Source organism: Phodopus roborovskii, unplaced genomic scaffold (genome assembly GCF_943737965.1).
Source record: "Phodopus roborovskii unplaced genomic scaffold, PHOROB, whole genome shotgun sequence".
Classification (NCBI taxonomy): domain Eukaryota; kingdom Metazoa; phylum Chordata; class Mammalia; order Rodentia; family Cricetidae; genus Phodopus; species Phodopus roborovskii.
Window position 1 is genome coordinate 18,598,137 of NW_026126482.1, and position 17,836 is coordinate 18,615,972.

Consider the following 17,836-nt stretch of genomic DNA (forward strand, 5'->3'; position numbering starts at 1 on the left):
TGCACCAATATTGTGAAGTCACTAAAGATGACATTAACTGTTTAAACCATTTTACAGATGTATAGCTGAATATCAGAAAGTAAATGCTGTTTTTTAAGGTCACCAATTAGGTAGTAAGTTGCAGAGCTAAAAGTTCTTACCAGGAATTCTGACTTAGGAACTTGTGCTTTTCTCTCGTCCCACTGTCTGAGATGCCCCACCCACTCACTCCTGTTCTGACTTTAAGACCCAAGGCCAGGTGGTACCTCTGTAGGTAACATAGATAGACCTTTTTCTTGCTTTGTACCTTCTCACCACATGCTCCTTAAGACTAATATTCTTCATAGCTCTGCCTGCTGGAGACACCCTCTGACATACATGAACTAGCTGTTAGCTGTGCACTTAAAGAGTGGTGTAATATCCTTGGTGTCCTCAAGTCTTTTTTAAATGTATGTGAGTGGATGGGTGAATAAATGAATGCCTCCAATAATAAATCAGATTATCCGAAATCCTTAAAAGCTTATATAATTAAACACTGTGATAGTTAAGATTTTCAAGTTTAAAATTTATTTTCCTATTTGATGAGATTCTCTGATGAGCAGACTTTTCATATTCTATATGAATATGTTCTTTAGTTCTGAATCCTTTGCCTCATCTCCCAGGTCTTTCTTTACCTTATAGAATTGTTGCACAGGAATCAGGGGTGGGTGTTGGTGTGTAATGTGTATATACACACCTCTACTCACATACCCTCAGCTGTTAACTAGTGGGTTATTTGTACTAGGGTTTGGAATTTTTGTTGTTTTGTTGTTGCTTCTCCTACAAATGAATATGTTTTACTTTTACAATGAGAAATGCCCATTTCCCACATTTCCTCAATTTTTACCAGTTACCCACTTCAGGGTTAAGTGTTGCTTAACTCTTCATAGGAGATATCATAAGACTAAAGTATTTATTGCCTCTTTGCCTGGGTGGATCTGAAAGGGTATGTATGTAGCACAAGGTGTTGATACAATACAGGATGAGCAAACATGAAAACTTGTCCAGAAACCATCTGGCTCCTGTTGAAAAATAAAGCCTTATTGAGCTAGCCATCGTGGTGAATAGCTGGGATTTCAGCTACGTAGAAGTTGGAGGCAGGGGGGTTGCAAGTTCAAGGCCTGGGCAGCACAGATCCCATTAAGATAAAAATGAAAGTGGAGATGATGGCGTAGTCCTGTAGAGCCACTGGCCAACAAAATGGTCTGGGGAGTAGTAGTGCTGTTCAGAGCTAGGGAGCAGGAAGCTCCCTAGTTTGATTGTGTTTTTAGTAGTTAAATAGCAAGGACAGAGACCAAAAGCACAGTTTCAGGAATGATGTAGACATGAAAAAGTTAGCGACTTATACAGAGTCTAAAAGCAAACAAATAACAAGGGCAGGGAAGCAGTGTACTGGGTTCTCTGGGCCTGTTTCTCCATTAAATGTACAAGTGACTGGAGGCAGTGGAGAGAGAGGGTTGTCTCAGGAAGACTCGGGGACAAGAAAGGACAGACCCGAGTTTGCAAACCAAGTATTATGCCAAAGCATAATTTTTCCATGTTAATATAAAGTCATAAGAGTCACTACACTCGTGCACATGTTTGTTAAAGATCAGTTATGTGTGTGCTTGATACATAGGAGATTTAACCTCATTTGAAGATTGCTGTCGTTTTATGAAAATTAGTTTTTATAGGCTACAGAGTTGTGTAGTAACTTATCCTAAACTAATGTCTAAAATTAGGTTGTTCTTTTCATTTTCAGTAATGATGTAGACATGGAAACAGATCACTACTCCAATGGAGTTGGAGAAACTTCATCCAATGGTTTCCTAAATGGTAGCTCTAAACATGACCACGAAATGGAAGATTGTGACACCGAAATGGGTCTGCAGTGATATTTCTTACATTTTAAATAAAAAAAAAAAAATGGTGGCTACAAGGTTATGTTTTTACTTGGACTGATTCACAGCTAAGCATTAACCAGATTTCAAAGATGAAACATCTCACTTAACACTCTTTGTGAGCATGGGTGTCTGGAGAGAGCAGGCACCTTTGGGCTCCTGAGAGGGAGGAGCCAGCCTTGCTGGCTCAGGTCTGGTGATATCCTATATACTTTACTGTCTCAGGGGTGAAGGCTGGAGATAGAAAACATTTTTTTATACTCATTTCCAGGGTAGTCATTAAAAGACCAATGGGTAGAAATGGTGTCGTAAATTTCAGCTAAATTGAATCTCTTAAATCCATTAAATGCAGGCATATGGCATGCATAGTGCTATTCCTACGTGTGACTTCACCCACTTTAAACCAACGCCTTAGCCATGCATTTGAACGCCTCACTTTATCTTGTTAATGTCTGTAGAGTTAGATGGTCAGCAGACATCCCTTTAAACAATAAAAATGATTAAAGCTTATAAACCATTTGTGGAATTTGCTTCAGTAGTAGATTTCATTATATTTTTGATAAGAATTGCTGAAGTTGTTTAAGGGACAGCCTGATCTGTCTTTGCTGCCAATAAGACCCTCTGTATGTAGAAATGGAAACACCGGATAGAAGCAAGAGTTCTAGAGCCAGATTTACCTGGATTTGAAAGCTGCAACTGCCACTTACTAGCTGCTTGACCTTGGACAGAATGCTTAATTGCTGTGTATCTCAGTTTTTTCATCTGTAAAATGGATAAAATATATCTAAGTCATTGTAAAGAGCAGATGAATTCATCTATGAAAAGTTAATTATGTCAAGTTTTTTGTAAATGCTAGCCCTTCATTATCATATGAGTGCTGTTACTAGTAATGATTTATGGGTACAGTGTTATCAATTACTAAGTATTAATCAACAATATATAATATAAAATACTTCTAAATAACATTTTCCTTAATAAAGTGTAATTAGTTTTGTTTTTCATTAGTAAGATAAAGTATCATCAATGTTTCTATTGGGGTTTTAACTTCCAAAAACATTTTATTTTTATCTGTTATCAGTTAAAGCCTGAGAAGGAATTACTGTGTTTCACATTCCCTCCCTCCCTCCCTCCCTCCCTCCCTCCCTTCCTCCCTTCCTCCCTTCCTCCGTTTCTTATAGTTTTGGGGAGTTCTACTTAATGTTCCATGCAAACATTGAAAGGTTCTCTCCTTTTGGCTGCACTGAATGTTGAATCCCAGACTCTTGAGACAGATAAAATTTAGCTTTGAATTACAAAGTTCCATATAAAATTTGTTTTGAATCTCTGTTTAGCATCCAGGCATGGTGGTAATACCTGTAACCCCAGCCCTTGGGAAGCCAAGGCCAGCCTGACAAAAACTTGTCTCAAGAATATACATATATCTGTGTATAGATGAACTACTAAAAAAAAATAGTTTAAAAAGACTATACAAAATGTTATGTAAAAAAACATTATATTCTCACTTTTTTTCCCCATTGTTTTCTATTCAATAAGTAGTGAAATGGTTGTTTATTTTGCTTAATAGAAGTTGACTCCAGTCAGTTAAGACGCCAGTTGTGTGGAGGAAGTCAGGCTGCCATAGAAAGAATGATCCATTTTGGCCGAGAGCTACAAGCCATGAGTGAACAGCTAAGGAGAGAATGTGGCAAGAACACAGCAAATAAAAAAATGCTGAAGGTAAGAATGTTGCTTCCTTTCAGTGATAACATACAGGGTAGGGTGGGCTTATTTATGTTTACCAATTTAGAGGTTTCAGTCTGTTCCCACTTGCCTGCTTTTTTCCTGGGTGTGTGGTGAAACAGAACCTCAGCCCAGGGAACTCATGAGAGCAAGGCTGACAGGGAAAGGATGGGGCGAGGGGAAACTACCCTTCGTAGGCAGGCTTCCAGTGACCTATTCCTTACAAGTAGGCTCCACCTCCTCCAGTTTCCATTTTGTCAGATTAATCCATTGATGAAGTCAGAACCCTCATGTGTAGGTGGATTTTTCTTTCCCGCCCACAAGTTGCCAAATAGTTGACATCAACATTTAATATTAATTTGAAATGCTCCGCCAATAGCTCAGGCTTGTTACTAGCTAACTCTTTTTTGGGGGTTTAGTGGGGGGGGGGGGATTCGAGACAGGGTTTCTCTGTATTGCATTGAAGCCTGTCCTGGAACTTGTATACCAGGTTGGTCTCAAACTCAAAGGCACGTGCCACCACCAGCCAACATTACTAGATAACTCTTACAACTTAAATTAACCCATTTATATTAATCTACATTTTGCCACGTGGAGTTACCTCTTTTTTGTCTTTGCCTCCTATTTCTTCTCTGTGTGTTGCTGGCAACCCCTCTCTCCATCCTTCTTCTTCCCAGTGTCCTTAGTCTGGTTCTTCCACCTAACCTCATTCTGTCCAGCCATTGGCTAGTCAGCTTCTTTATTAACCCAATCCCCAAAGTGACACATATTCACACAATGTGAAGGAATATTCCACTTTCCCCCTTTTTTCTCTAGTTAAAAAGGAAGTTTTTAATTTCAACATAATAAAATTATAAACAATGGAAACAGTTATTAATAAGAACTACAATTACAATATCCAGTCCATTTTTATTTGAAAATTTTAGAAAAAAAATATTCTTTGTGAATCTAAAGTTTTATACCTAATTTACCTTTTATCATAACTAAGGAAAGCTTTATCTATGACTCTATAGTCTTCAACTCCCTCAAAGACCACAGAAGGGTGAAATGTTACCTAACAGTAAGACATCTGGCTCCTTGGACAGTCACCCTAGGTTCTTCTGTAATGTTAGGGCATCCAACTTTGACTTACAGGCCTGGTATATCTGACAGACATTTCTGAAGCAGAGAATTTTGAAGGACTGACCTACCTTAACAAAGTTTGGCAGTAGCTTATTTTGTGTCTTGCTAGTCCAGTTTGGACAGTATACTGTCAACAGTTGAGGCAAGGGCAGTTTCTTTCCACAGATGACTAGATTTTGCCACAAGGAAAGCAAACTCCATATGAAGTTTCTTTGATGCCCCTTATCTTCTCTGAAATTGGTGCTATCTTACATTATTAAAACATTTTAAGTGCTATAGGTCTTTGAAGACCATCTATCTAAATATGTCTGTTTATCCTTGAAAACATACCTAATATGACAAGTTTGATTATCATTATTATAGATGAGTAATTGCTAACCTGTATTTTTAATTATACATTACATTTTAAATGAGTTGCATAAGCACAGTACCCCAAAGAAGAGTAGAAACCTACGTATAGTATAGCAAAAATAACTTTAAATTTGTATTAATAAACCAAAATCCACACCAGTGTAAAATATTTAAGGCTAGTAGTTTTTTTTTTTTTTTTTTTTTTTTGTTTAGTTTAAAAGTAGATTCAGTAATCTACCTTTTTATCCTATCATTTCTATATCTCCCCCCTTTTCTTTTCAGAATGAGATCCTTGAATCTAATCTCCTTTGTTCATTTTTTTTTTCCTGATCATTACCAGTAACAATTTGTAACCAACCCCCCTAAACAATGACAAGCATCCATAATCCATTGAATAACCCAAACCCATCCATACCCTGTCTCTTAGGACTGTGGGCATGATTGTATAGACTACTTCCTTTTGTCTTTGGGCACTGGTGTATTTGGGAGAACCTTGAGAAAATCAGGATTATTGTTAGGACTTCGATGCAGTAGTTTGTGAGGCTGGACCAGCTCAGCCAGCAGCTTTGAAGCTTTTGGATGCAGAATTTTGAGGAGACTATAACATAGGCATTTTAAGATGCTAGATCATGTGGGCCATCCATTTTCATTGGTGTCTGGTCCCCTTGTTCTGAAAATACATAAACTTTTAAAGGTCTGTATTAATACAAGTATAGACTGTATGTTGTACACAGTTAGCCAAAGATGATTTTTTTTATGTTTAAATAAGTAGAATATCTGTTGTTTTCTAGTTTTCCCTTTGTTTGTTTGTTTGATTTTTTTTTTTCTTTATATCTATAGTCAGGATTTTCAGGGGGGGATCTTCCTTGATCAAACCTGATCATCTTTAAACTGGAATGAATCTACAGCCTCTCGTTTCCTGTGAAAATAAAAACAAAGCCTCTCCTCCAAAGCAACATACCTTTTGACCTCCATTTTGAAGTCAAGATATTTTTGAAATATTTAGGTTGGTTTAATCCAGCAGCTTTCCTATTACAGTGTCTCTTAGCAGCCAAAAAATGCAAAGACAATATAGCCTGTGTTTTTTTTTTTTTTTAAAGCACACTCTAACCAGTTTTAATCACATGAGATGAATCTTAGACCATAAGTTGCTGACATGGTTCAGCTTAGCACATGGCATTGGCAGCTGCCTACCCCACCCCGGGTTCCCTGAGAGCTTAGCTTCAAGGTGGAGGTGTTGGTGGGAGCCACAGTTACTGCCCTAGCTCTGAGAAGTTATTGGGTCCACACTCACACTGCCACAAAGTAGTGCTAGCATCTAGCACTGAGCCAAGGAAGCCTCTTAAAGGAGCTGTGCCTCTGTATGTCATTAGTATCAGTCTACCCAGTGTTTGGCACCATTTTTGTGTGTGTGTGTGTGTGTGTGTGTGTGTGCTTAAAATCTTTTTAAAGCTTTTTTAAGTAAGGTCTTATGTGGGAATACTGGCCCCAAGTTGGAATTCTGCTCATGACTTCACTTGTACATAGGAACCAAGTGTCAGTCTCCTCTCTCTCCCCCTTGGTCCTCTTTCTCCCCCTCTCTCCTCTTTGTCTCTGTCTCTAAGTATATCCTCTCTCTGCCTCTCCTCTCTTTCTCCACTCCCCTCCCCCTCCGGTTTCTCTGTTTTACAGTCCTGACTATCCTGAAACCCAGACTAGGCTGGCCCTGAACTCACAGAGATCTATCTGCCTCTGTCTCCCAGGTGCTGAGATGAAAGGGTTGCACCTTTAAAAAAGCATGCCCAGCTTTTCAAAATTTTTGTTTTTGTTAGGAAACAAGTCTTACAAACATGAGCTTTGGGGGAATATTTCACATTCAAGTGTCATCATATGTTCTCCCTTGAGACTTACTATGTGTCAGAGTTGTCAAGATACAGTTTTGTTAAACATTGAGCAACATCCTATGAATTCTTGGGAATTTGTACCTGGAATTCCCCCTCAGAGCCTTGCTCATTTGTGAATCAACATTCTCAATGGCATTAGGCAGCTCTGAGGTAGAAGATCGATCTAGATCTTAGTGCCAACTATTCTACAGAGCAGTGTCATTTCCCCTGCCACATACTATGCAATGGTATGTGCTGCTAAAAACGTCAACTTGAGGGGTATGTTTTAGTAAACATTGTTCTAGAGTTGCAAGCAAATTAAATGGATTTCCTGGGGATCAGTGAAGGAGATTGCCTTTCATGTCCAGAATGGACATCTTCTGGATGTGTCCATGGTGGATAAGAGGGATAAAATTTCAATAATAAGTTAACAACTATGGTTTTATGTTTCGGTTGAAGATGGAGTGCTTTGTTAAGCTAGATTGCGTTTAATTGTATTGATTTTTGAGTATTTTAAAGTTAAATTGTTAAAGATAAAATGAACATCACAGATAATTCATCTCAGTAAACTTTCATATTGTTAGAACAGCCATTCTGAAGTTGTGGGGCTTCACATAGGATTTAACATTCTCACAATCAAATATGTTTTTATGTACTTACTCACCACCAGAAACAAAAATCTATGAAAGTATAACTAGAAAGCCAATTGGTTTTATATCCTCTTTCATAACTCCTGTCTATTGCCATCATTCCACCCATGATCCTACTGATTCTGGTCCCTTGATAGGGCAGAATATCAAGAACAGGAGCCCATGCCAGGGAAAAAGAAGAAATTGGGGATCATCTATAGTCTTCAAAGACATGGAGACGTGGTCCCATTGACTTACTAACTGTAGCTGGGTCCCATTTCCCAAAGTTTCCAGAGCTTCCAAAAATAGCACTACCTACAGAAACAAAGCATTAAACTTACAAGCCTGTAGGAGACATTTTATATTCCAACACAGTGTAATAGCCTAGAATGCAAAGGAATATGTAATTGATGTCCCTTCTAACTAAACGTTGGATATAACAGGAAAGCCCAAATGACTGAACTGAGAATTTAGTGGTCAGCAACTTTTAATAGTACCTGATACCATAACCTTGGCCAGCACTATGGCTTTATGCCAAGGGTATGGCTAATGTCTACTTTCATGGTAACCTCAGTTAAAGGCATTGCACCTTACATTTCACTAGCTAAGACAGGAAGAAAAGTGTAGTCCCCATGCCACATCACCTGCTGTGTAATGTAGCAATTGTGTTGCTAGTGGTGACCCTCAGCAATTAAATTACTGTTTTGTACTAGATATAAGAGTTGGTAGAAATAGATATTCATGTATCAGAAAAATGGCTGCCCCCGTTTGCCTTAGAAGATTTTCTAATGACCAAATATATCTTTACAATTCCATTTGTAAGTATGTCTCTCATGTGTACATTTGTAATACATAGTACCAATATGCATTGCTGTTTAGCTCTAAAGAACTTCTTGGTCAGGAGTGTTAAAGTTAACATTTAAGCTCTTCGTTAAGTTTTTAGGTATCTAAATAGTAGTACTTCGTTGCTAGATGCTGATGGCTGCTTTAGGACAATGGTTCTTACTATTTCTGATGCTTCAATCCTTTAAAAGTTGTTGATGGAGGCTGTGAATTCAGTTCAGTGGTCAAGTGCATACCTGTGCTGCAATGGGCTCTGGGTTTTACCTGAGTATTGTGCCCCTACCCCGTTGCTCCCCAACAAAAGTTAGGGTTCTGTTTATATGGGTTACGTATATTGCTATCTATGGTATTAGAAGCTAAAACTAAATATCTAAAAGTCCACTGATGTTTTATTTTTTTTAAAAAATAACCCTCACTTAAATGAGAAATAACATTTTTATTTTTTCTGGACTCGTTTAATAGATGAGCTGGATTCTCAAATCTCCTTCTGCATTGAATCCATTAAGCACAATTAGGCATTTATGTGTCTGTAAAAAGGGCTATGAAAGTGAAGAGAGCAAGGAAAACCTTAGTGATCTTATGAACAGTTTCGAACTTGACATTCCTTAAAAGGGGCCTAGATATCATGTGTCCCTCGAGCACATTATTGAAAATGTCTCATTTAGGAGATAGTTGGGAATACAAAATGTGCTCAAGAATTCTTAAGCTTTTTTATACTCAAGTCATCTGACTGTGAAAACTTTGTGCTAACTGAGCAGATGAAGGAATGTCTGACTTTAGTAGTTTTGAATATTTAAGATTATACTGCATCTTACTGTGTCTTTAGTTCTCATTTAAACATGAAACTCGGAAAACATCATTGAGTGACTATATCGAAAAGGTGTTTCTTGATTATACTGAATGAATATATGAAAACGGTTTATAATAGTTGGCCTTGATTTTGGATTTCTGACTTCTAAACAGCTATGTCTTTTAAAGACTTTAATGCTCTGAGCTGCTTCTTCCCTCTTGTTTCCCAAACTGAGAAATGAGTGACTTAACTAATTTACAAGAGGTCATTTGTAGTTGAGCTTTTGAAATTATTCCTCATTATTCTTTATTTGAGATTACTTATGCTTATGGGTGGTTTGTTTTCCTTTATTTATGATTTAATAAAGCTTTCTTGAAGATCAGAATGCAAAGCTAGCCACAGCCATAAAGGCCAGGCGGTGGTGGTACACACCTTCAATCCCAGCAGCAGCCACACTAGTTAGCCATAGAAGCTGGGCGGTGGTCTAGAGAGGAACATAAGGTGGGCGGAGACAGGGGTGCGGTGTATTCAGTCTGCAGATGTGCTGAGGACAGGGTCACCCAGCCTTGGTAGGGGTAAGAACTCTCTAGTAGTTAGCTGCTTTGCTTTTCTAATCTTCAGCTTGAACCCCAATGTCTGTCTCTGGATTTTTATTAGTTGTGTTACATTTGAGGATTTTCAGAACCTTTTAGATCACACATGTAATTATGTATCACTTTATGAAGAGGATATGTCTTAAGAAATACATTTAACAATTTTGTTCTTGTGCAAATATCATTATATACTTAACACAGACCTAGATAGTATAGTGTACTGTGTAGTTAGCTATACAATGTGTGTGTGTGTTGTGACTGGCAGTGCTTTAAATACTTTGTTTATACTTCCTCAGACACAGAGTAATACTGACAAGAGTGATGTCAGTAGGCAGTAGAAATTGCCCAGCTACTTTATAACCTTAAGGAATCACCTTGCATGCACAGACTGTCAGTGGCCTAGACATCTTTATGCAGAACACAGAGAGAATGCTTTGAAATTAAAGCTAAAATTTTGCTTTTTTTTTTTTAATCTTGGGGACAGTATTCTTTTTCCCTTCTTAGGGAATGCCTGCAGCTTTGTGCAGCCCAAAATGACTCCCTGGACCTTGTCCTTCCAGGTCTCCAGTCTTCCATACCTCTTTTTCTGGTCACCTTTGTTCTTTGTTTCTTGTAACCTGTTTCTTCCAGTATCTCCCAAGGAAGTTGCCTGAATTGGTTGGTTTGGCAGCAGGTTTTTTTTGTTGTTGTTGTTGGTTTTTTGTTGTTGTTGTTGTTTTTGTTTTTGAATGTTAGCAGTGTGACCCAGATGAGCAATCATGGCCTCAAGGTGCTTTCAGTTCAGTAGCTGAAAGAGAAATAGAGCCCTGAGTCATACTGTCTAGAAACTGCTCTGGCTCTTAAGTCAAAATTGCATTTCCCTCAAAAATTATTTCCATTGAGGCAATCTTTTCTTTCAAGAAGCAAGTCTATAGTGACACTGTATTTCCAGCTGTGTATCTTACTTCCCACATGTACGTATTTCACCTACTTAGTAATTACCGTGTTACCTCTTTGTCTTCTTAAAACAGGGTTCCACAATGTGGTCCCCACTGGTATCTTACTTAACCTTCAAACCTCCTCCCCCAGCCTCCCCAGTGTAAGCTGCCTTTCATGACTTGAGTCCTTTTGTTTGTTTGTTTAGTTTCATTTCTCCCAGTTTCCATACCTTATTTATAGATAGTTTGAAGTGGCTATGTGATTGCTGTCCTTTGCTTTGCTGTTTTGTTTTTAATGTCACAGTGTTTTTGTGACTTCTTTATAATATGCATTTGGTTTCTTTAACAATTTTTCCACTGAGATAGTTTTTAGAAATTGCTGAGAAAGGTTCTTGAGGGCTACCATGGCTCATGCTGCTAGATTGCATTCAGTAAACTTTGTACCAGTGAGCCAACAGTGGTAATGGATTACAGGAGTGGTACTAGGTAGGGCCTTCATCTTGTCTTAATGGTAACACTTGATACAGTTTTAGAATTGGTTATTAGCACAGCTTTGCATTCCTATTGCTTTCCTAACTTCCTTTGTGTTCCTTAATATTGAACTTTCTAGGTTTTTATGTTTGGGAGTTTGATGCTGGTTTTCTTGCTCAGAGCCTTACTCTGCTTCTATGATTCTCAGTCTGTGGGTTGCAACCCCTTTGGGGGTGGGGGTGTCTTACATTAGATATCCTGCATTATGATTCATAATAGTAGTAAAATTACATTTACAAAACATGAGGAACTGTATTAAGGGTCACAGCATTAGGAAGGTTGAGAGGCACTAAACTTTATTTTGTGTTGTTGCTTTGTGGGTCTTCTCAAGTCAAGTCTAATTCCCTTAAGGAAAACATGTTTTCATCATGTGGTTTTTGGAATATTTTAGGATCCTTAGCCATGGGTTTTTCTTTCTCTTAGCCTCAGTTTACATCTTTCCATTAAGTCAGTAGAAATATGCTAAAAGCTGTGTGTTCCCTGCCTAGCAGCTGTGCTCACCAAAATAAGAGGAAAATTTTAACACTTACTGATGTGTAGATTCCAAGGGAACCTCCATCTTATGGTACTGTGATCTTCACCTCTCACTGTGCCTCAGTTTACATCTGTAAGATGGGCATACCAACCTCAGGTGAAAGCACTTGAGGTAACCCACGAGTGCCTGAAATGTTGTCTTGTAGAGTATTGGCCAACAATAATTTATTATAGCTGTTATTTCTGTGAGTTTTTGTTTTTAAATACTAAAGGGTTGAGATTTTGAGGTTTCAAAATCTGCCTCTTTGGTGGTGTCAGGGTGTAGATCCATAAATGGTTTTATACTTGGTTCTATGTACTAGTCACTCATTAGACATATTCTTAGTATATCTTATAAAATGGTGGGAATAACACCTCATTAGATGGCTGTGGTTTGTAGGGTAAATTAGTGTTGATGAGAGTATAGTCTTTAGAAATGGTATGACTAATAGTAAGTGAGCTCTGTGGAATATGGACTGTTTTTGAACAGTAAACTGGAGTGTGGGATAGGTACTATAAGATGCAAGTACTGTTGTCAAGCAGGTACATAAATGGTTTAAGTAACTTGTGTTTCTATAATTGCCATTATGATTAGTGAAGTCTAACCTGAATGATATATTCAGTAATATAAGCCAGTGGATGAGTACTTAGTGGTATATGAATTCCATGTTGTAACTTCAGACTATTTCATGGGTTTTGTGGGACATGAGCCAGAGTACAACTGACCAGGAAGTTACCCCCCACATACACACGCACCACTTGCTTTAGTAAACAGTCAGTAATGCTGGATAAGGGAACTAGTATGCTTGAGCAACTAAATCTAGACATTTTTCAGAAAACTGTAACACGCACCATTTTCAGAGTACTGCCATTCCCAGTTCTTAAGTTTACAGCCTCTGTGCACCCTTCGTATGTTTGTGTTGGCAGTGGAGATTCGTGTTTGTTCGTGTGTGTGTGTGTTACAAAGACAGAAGCACTAGAATTGTCTTAATTCTGATTCTGTTGCTGTGAAGAGACACCACGACCAAGGAAATTACAAAGGAATTTAATTGGGGGCTTGCTCAGTTTTAGAGGGTAAATCCATGATTGTCATGGCAAAAAACAGATAGGTACAGGTACAGTGCTAGAGCAGTAGCTGAGAGCTTTACATCCTGATCCACAGGCAGCAGCAGAGAAACTGGGCCTTGGTGTATACAGCCTTTGAAACCTCAGGGTCTGCTTGGTGACAACCACCTCCAATAAGGCCACACCTAATCCTTTGCTAACACTTTCCTAACTGGGTACCAGTCATTCAAACACAGGACCTTATGGAAACCATTCTCATTTAAACCACCTCAGAACTTCTCTAACTGCATTAGTTCTCACACAATGCTATGTAATGACATCTCTTTGTAATCACCCAAAATCACATCAAACGGTGAAACTGGCATTTAAAGACAGACGGTTGTATGCTAGGGGCCACAGAGCTAGGAAGATGTACAGCCTGGACTTTGAAGCCAGTGTCTAAAACTATCACATCTTCTGTGGTAAGACAGAGTGAAAAGGAAGCTATGTGCCAGTTGTTTTAAAGTTGTAAGGAAAGTTGTTTCGGTGTAGTTGGAAATAATATACTGAATTTCTACAAGATCTCTCTTGGCTTTATTTTTTCCATTACTAAACTTGAGACGCTATTCAATGATACATGCCCGGTTCCCACACTTGTTTAGAATTAAGACGGGCCTTATTCATTGTCAATTTTACATCAGTGGTCACGTGTGATAAAGCACCTGGATGTTTGTTCTCTCCTCTTTATCAGTATGAGCCCATTGCTTTGGACTCTTCCATTTTGCTTTTGTTGCAGAAGGTAGTGGGAAAGTGGCAGAAATGAGAATGACTGTTCACAAGAAAACTGAAAATCAGTTAACTTGTTTTGTATAGTATGCTTTCTGAAACATGAAACGTTTAAAGGTTATAGTCACCTGTGTTAAAGCTGTATTTACCTTAACCTTTCAGTCTGGAACCACTGTGAACACAGCAGCTAACCTGTCTGAACTGTCATTGTTTTCAATAGGACGCATTCAGTTTACTAGCTTATTCAGATCCTTGGAATAGTCCAGTTGGAAACCAACTTGACCCAATTCAGAGAGAACCTGTGTGCTCAGCTCTTAACAGTGCAATATTAGGTAAGTAACTAAGCAAGACAACTAACTAGGCTTCAGCTACATTCTCTGTATATTAGGATATTGTCCTAACATTTGTTTCAATAAAACAGTTAGGGACATAATAATCTTTAAAATATAGAAAATTTCCTCCATACCAGATTACATGGATTCTTGATGGAATATAAAGGGTAAGATATTGAAGTATATCGTGAAATATTTGAAAATAGTTTTTGTCTGCACATATATAAGCACTTAATTGAGTCTTCTCATTTAGAATGAGGTACTTGGGTGATCTTTGTGTGAAAAACCTTACCCTGTAGCCCATAGCCCTCACTTGAGGACTGGGAATAACGGTATACTTTTAAATTCTCTCATCTACTGGGCCCAAGCTCTTCCTATATCATCATAGGGGCGAGTTGTAGGAAATATGTGACCTTGACTGGCCCAGGTGAGAAAGGTGACCTTATATTGACAGTATAGGAAGGTACAGAACCTTCCTATGTCAGTAGCTGTGTTTAATGGGCTTACCAGAACTTGGTTTGACTGTTGTGGGAGGAATTGGGGCATGTTTACAAAGAGATCTGACAGTTGCTCCACAGGAAAGTGGGGCTATAGAGTGCTCAGGGGTCCCAGCTGCTACCACCCTGATACAGTGTTCTGTTCCTTTTGACTCAAGGTATTTAAAAAAGGAATGAGAGTAACCTGAGCTCCCCACATCATAGCTTCTGCCTTAAGACATAAGCAGTACCAACCCCTGTACTCAAACATTTGCATTCAGATTAGTCAATCACTTGGGTGGAGAGAGGCTTTTGTCTGTGTTTGAAAAGTGGGGAACTGATGTTCCTATCCTTTCCTATCCGCCACTGCAGTTGTGGTAATACTGAACAAATACTTATATTCAAATTCTGTAGTTGCAATCCTATGTTAATATTACCCAGTTGATCTGCCCATAAAACTTAATTTCTGGGCTGTTTTCTTTGAAGGTAATTTAGATAAGGGTTATTTTACAACTCATGTAAGACTTATAAAATGGGACTTCAATCCAATTTAGAAGTTTGTGCTGTTACTTGGCCTGGTGAAGTTTAGATTTTTAGTAATGTGATTCAAACTATTTTTGGAAAGGTGACAACACTGTCACATGAGTAAAGAGTAATTTGGACATTGGTACTTGGCTAACATTCATTGCAAGAATGTAAAGGAAGCCGTGAGTGCTCGTGTTTATACTAAATCTGATGACACTGGTCAGTACTGCCATTTGGGAATAAGAATAGTGGCCTTTCTTAAATGGGGATTTGTGTGTAGAATACTATTAATCTGGTTTGTGTGTTGCATTTTCAGTGGCCATATAAGATCAGCTCTGTTGGTAAAAATAGCAGTTGAGTAACAGCGCTGAGCTGATGGGACTGGCAGCTTACTGTGATTGTCTTTTTTGAAACTACTGTATTACAGGTAGTCACACAGACATTCCATTGCCAGTTTTCTTGTGGCAGTTTTTAATTTCTGGAGTTCTTGAAAAGCTTAGGAGCATTATCCAAGATACAAGTGTAAGGCTGGGTGTGGCAGGCAGGCCTCCTGGCTTGTTTCAAGCCTGTTTTACAGAACTTTCAAGTCAGAGACAGGACTACAGTGAGACTGTGTGTGTGTGTGTGTATAAATAATGCTTATTTAATGCTTACATTGAAAATTATTAAGTTTAAACAATCCTGTGGATGACTGCACCTTTCATGCTACTCATGGGCAGAGCTATATGTATATATATATATAGTGTATTAATTGTATGTTTTATATATCTTAAAAGCTTAAAGATGCTTAAAGCTAGAGTGTAATAAGCCTGTTGCTCACTTGAACCTTCCTTAGGCTTTAAAGAATAACTGTTCCTTTGTATTTTATCATCAATAAATTAGTATTTCAAAGTAATCTTAACCCTCAGACCACTTTTTATTAAATTGTTATTTTCTCACCAATCTGCTCCATGCTTTTATTCCTGTGTTATCCATTGTCTTTGGACCTTAAGTCCTTGGCTTGCTTTCCTGTGGTTGTGTTTCATTCCTTCAGAATTTTTTTCCTGTTGTATTGCAAACTCTGAGCAGAGGCTGTAAGTAATCAGCTAAAGAGCTGGGCAGCTACTATCATGGGGGCCCTGGGAACTTTGCCAATTAAATTAGTGTCACCGTCTCCAGAGAATTATTACTAGCTTTGGAGTGGGTCCTGTCACCCTTAGTTAGTTCTCTTCATCTTTGGTAATTATTACATGTTTGATCTCAGCACTCAGGAAGCCGATGCTGGCAGATTTCTGAGTTTCAGATCAGGATGATCTAGTGAGTTCCTGTCTCAAGAACGAAACAAAAAAACACACCTGTCTGAAAGGTTGTGATATGTGACACCCATGAAATATTCACTAATGATCAGAAGTTAACCTCTTCAACTCTAGGGTGGCTTTGCTCAGTGTTCTGACAGCTGTCCACATGCTTCTGAGTAACATTTACCAGCATGCCTCAGAGGCATCTCAGCAGCCCTCACTGGACTTATCCACAGGGTGTCATCACTGGAAACTAAATGAAAAGTTGATACTGCCCTTTCTTGTTAATGTCAGCCGAGCTTGTCTAAGTAGATGGGTAGTAAATTCTCCTTATTTCAACCCCCCAGTGTCTACTAGGTTACATCTTTCCCATCATGGTTAACAGAGAAGGAAAAATTCTAGTTGTGGCCAGTGTGTGTGGTGCACACCTTTGATTACAGCACTCAAGCAGAAGCAGGCAGATCTCCAAACTCCAGGCCATACTAAGTGTATTTAAAAAAAAAAAAAAAAAAAAAAAAAAAAGCTTAGAAATATCTGCTTTGCTAGTCAGATCCTGTGTTTGATGTAGCAAATGTTGTATTTTCCCTGATTGAAAGATGGTTTTAAAAAATGGTTTGTTAATTGCTATTTCCATTTTTCTAATCCTTTTTCCTTAGAAACCCACAATCTGCCAAAGCAACCTCCACTTGCCCTAGCAATGGGACAGGCCACACAATGTCTAGGACTGATGGCTCGATCAGGAATTGGATCCTGTGCATTTGCCACAGTGGAAGACTACCTACATTAGCTATGCACTTCAAGAGCTCACACTTACATTGTGGCAAATAGTCAACATGGAAGTAGACCGGCTCTGCTGATTTGAAATTTAGATTTTTTTAATTATGTACTGGGGACAGGTTTTTGTCGCTTTACATTGCTTCCTAGTTTACAGCATGATGCAAATGATTTTCTAACTTAGTGTTAGGAGAAAATATTTTCCATCTTTTAACCTCTTAGTTATCTAAGAGTTAAATATTACTGAATTTCAGACGTTCAAATTGATCATCAGAAATCCTTTAAAACAATTACCTAAAAGAAACCAAAAATCCTGCCTTCTTTGTTGGGGGGAGAAGGGGGGAGGAAATGGAACAAGTTGTGTTTGTGTTAGCATGTGGGTGATGTAAACTACAAATTGGGAGCTGTTCCGACCCCCGCTCCTGTGTAAGCATTCAATCAGTGTAACTTGCAAAATGCATAAACATCCGACAGTTTGAATTTAATAGTGTTGATGGAAGAAATCATTTTTAATGTGTACTGTAAAACTTGAAATACTCAGGAGCTGAGTGAGTATGTTTGTTGCTACTTACAATCCCGACCTGTTAGTCCCAGTAGTTTTGTTTTAACATGGTCTTTTTCAACTTTGTTTCCTGTTTAACTACAGATGACTTCTGTTGTAGACTCACAAGTTTAACTGTTGTATTATAACAGTATTACATGTCAACAGTGTGGTTATGACCTTTATTTATATAAAAACCAAATATTTAGTCAATTTACCGTGTCTTAATTTAATCTTTGTACACCTTCCATTTTTAAGTGCTTAAATGAGTACTATATTGCAATAAAAATGTAGTGATATAATTAACCAGCCA

The 17,836-nt window shown here is 38.3% G+C and overlaps 1 protein-coding gene across 1 annotated transcript in view; it reads left to right on the forward strand.

Annotated features, from left to right (window-relative positions):
- Window positions 1–17,736, forward strand: part of Ranbp9 (RAN binding protein 9) — a 74,536-nt gene extending 56,800 nt beyond the window's left edge. The window contains exons 11-14 of the mRNA XM_051194358.1: window positions 1,760–1,881; window positions 3,463–3,614; window positions 13,819–13,930; window positions 16,865–17,736. Of these exons, the coding sequence (XP_051050315.1) occupies window positions 1,760–1,881; window positions 3,463–3,614; window positions 13,819–13,930; window positions 16,865–16,995 (517 nt within the window). The 3' untranslated portion in view covers window positions 16,996–17,736. The remainder of the gene's footprint in view (window positions 1–1,759; window positions 1,882–3,462; window positions 3,615–13,818; window positions 13,931–16,864) is intronic.
- Window positions 17,737–17,836: the final 100 nt, after the last annotated feature.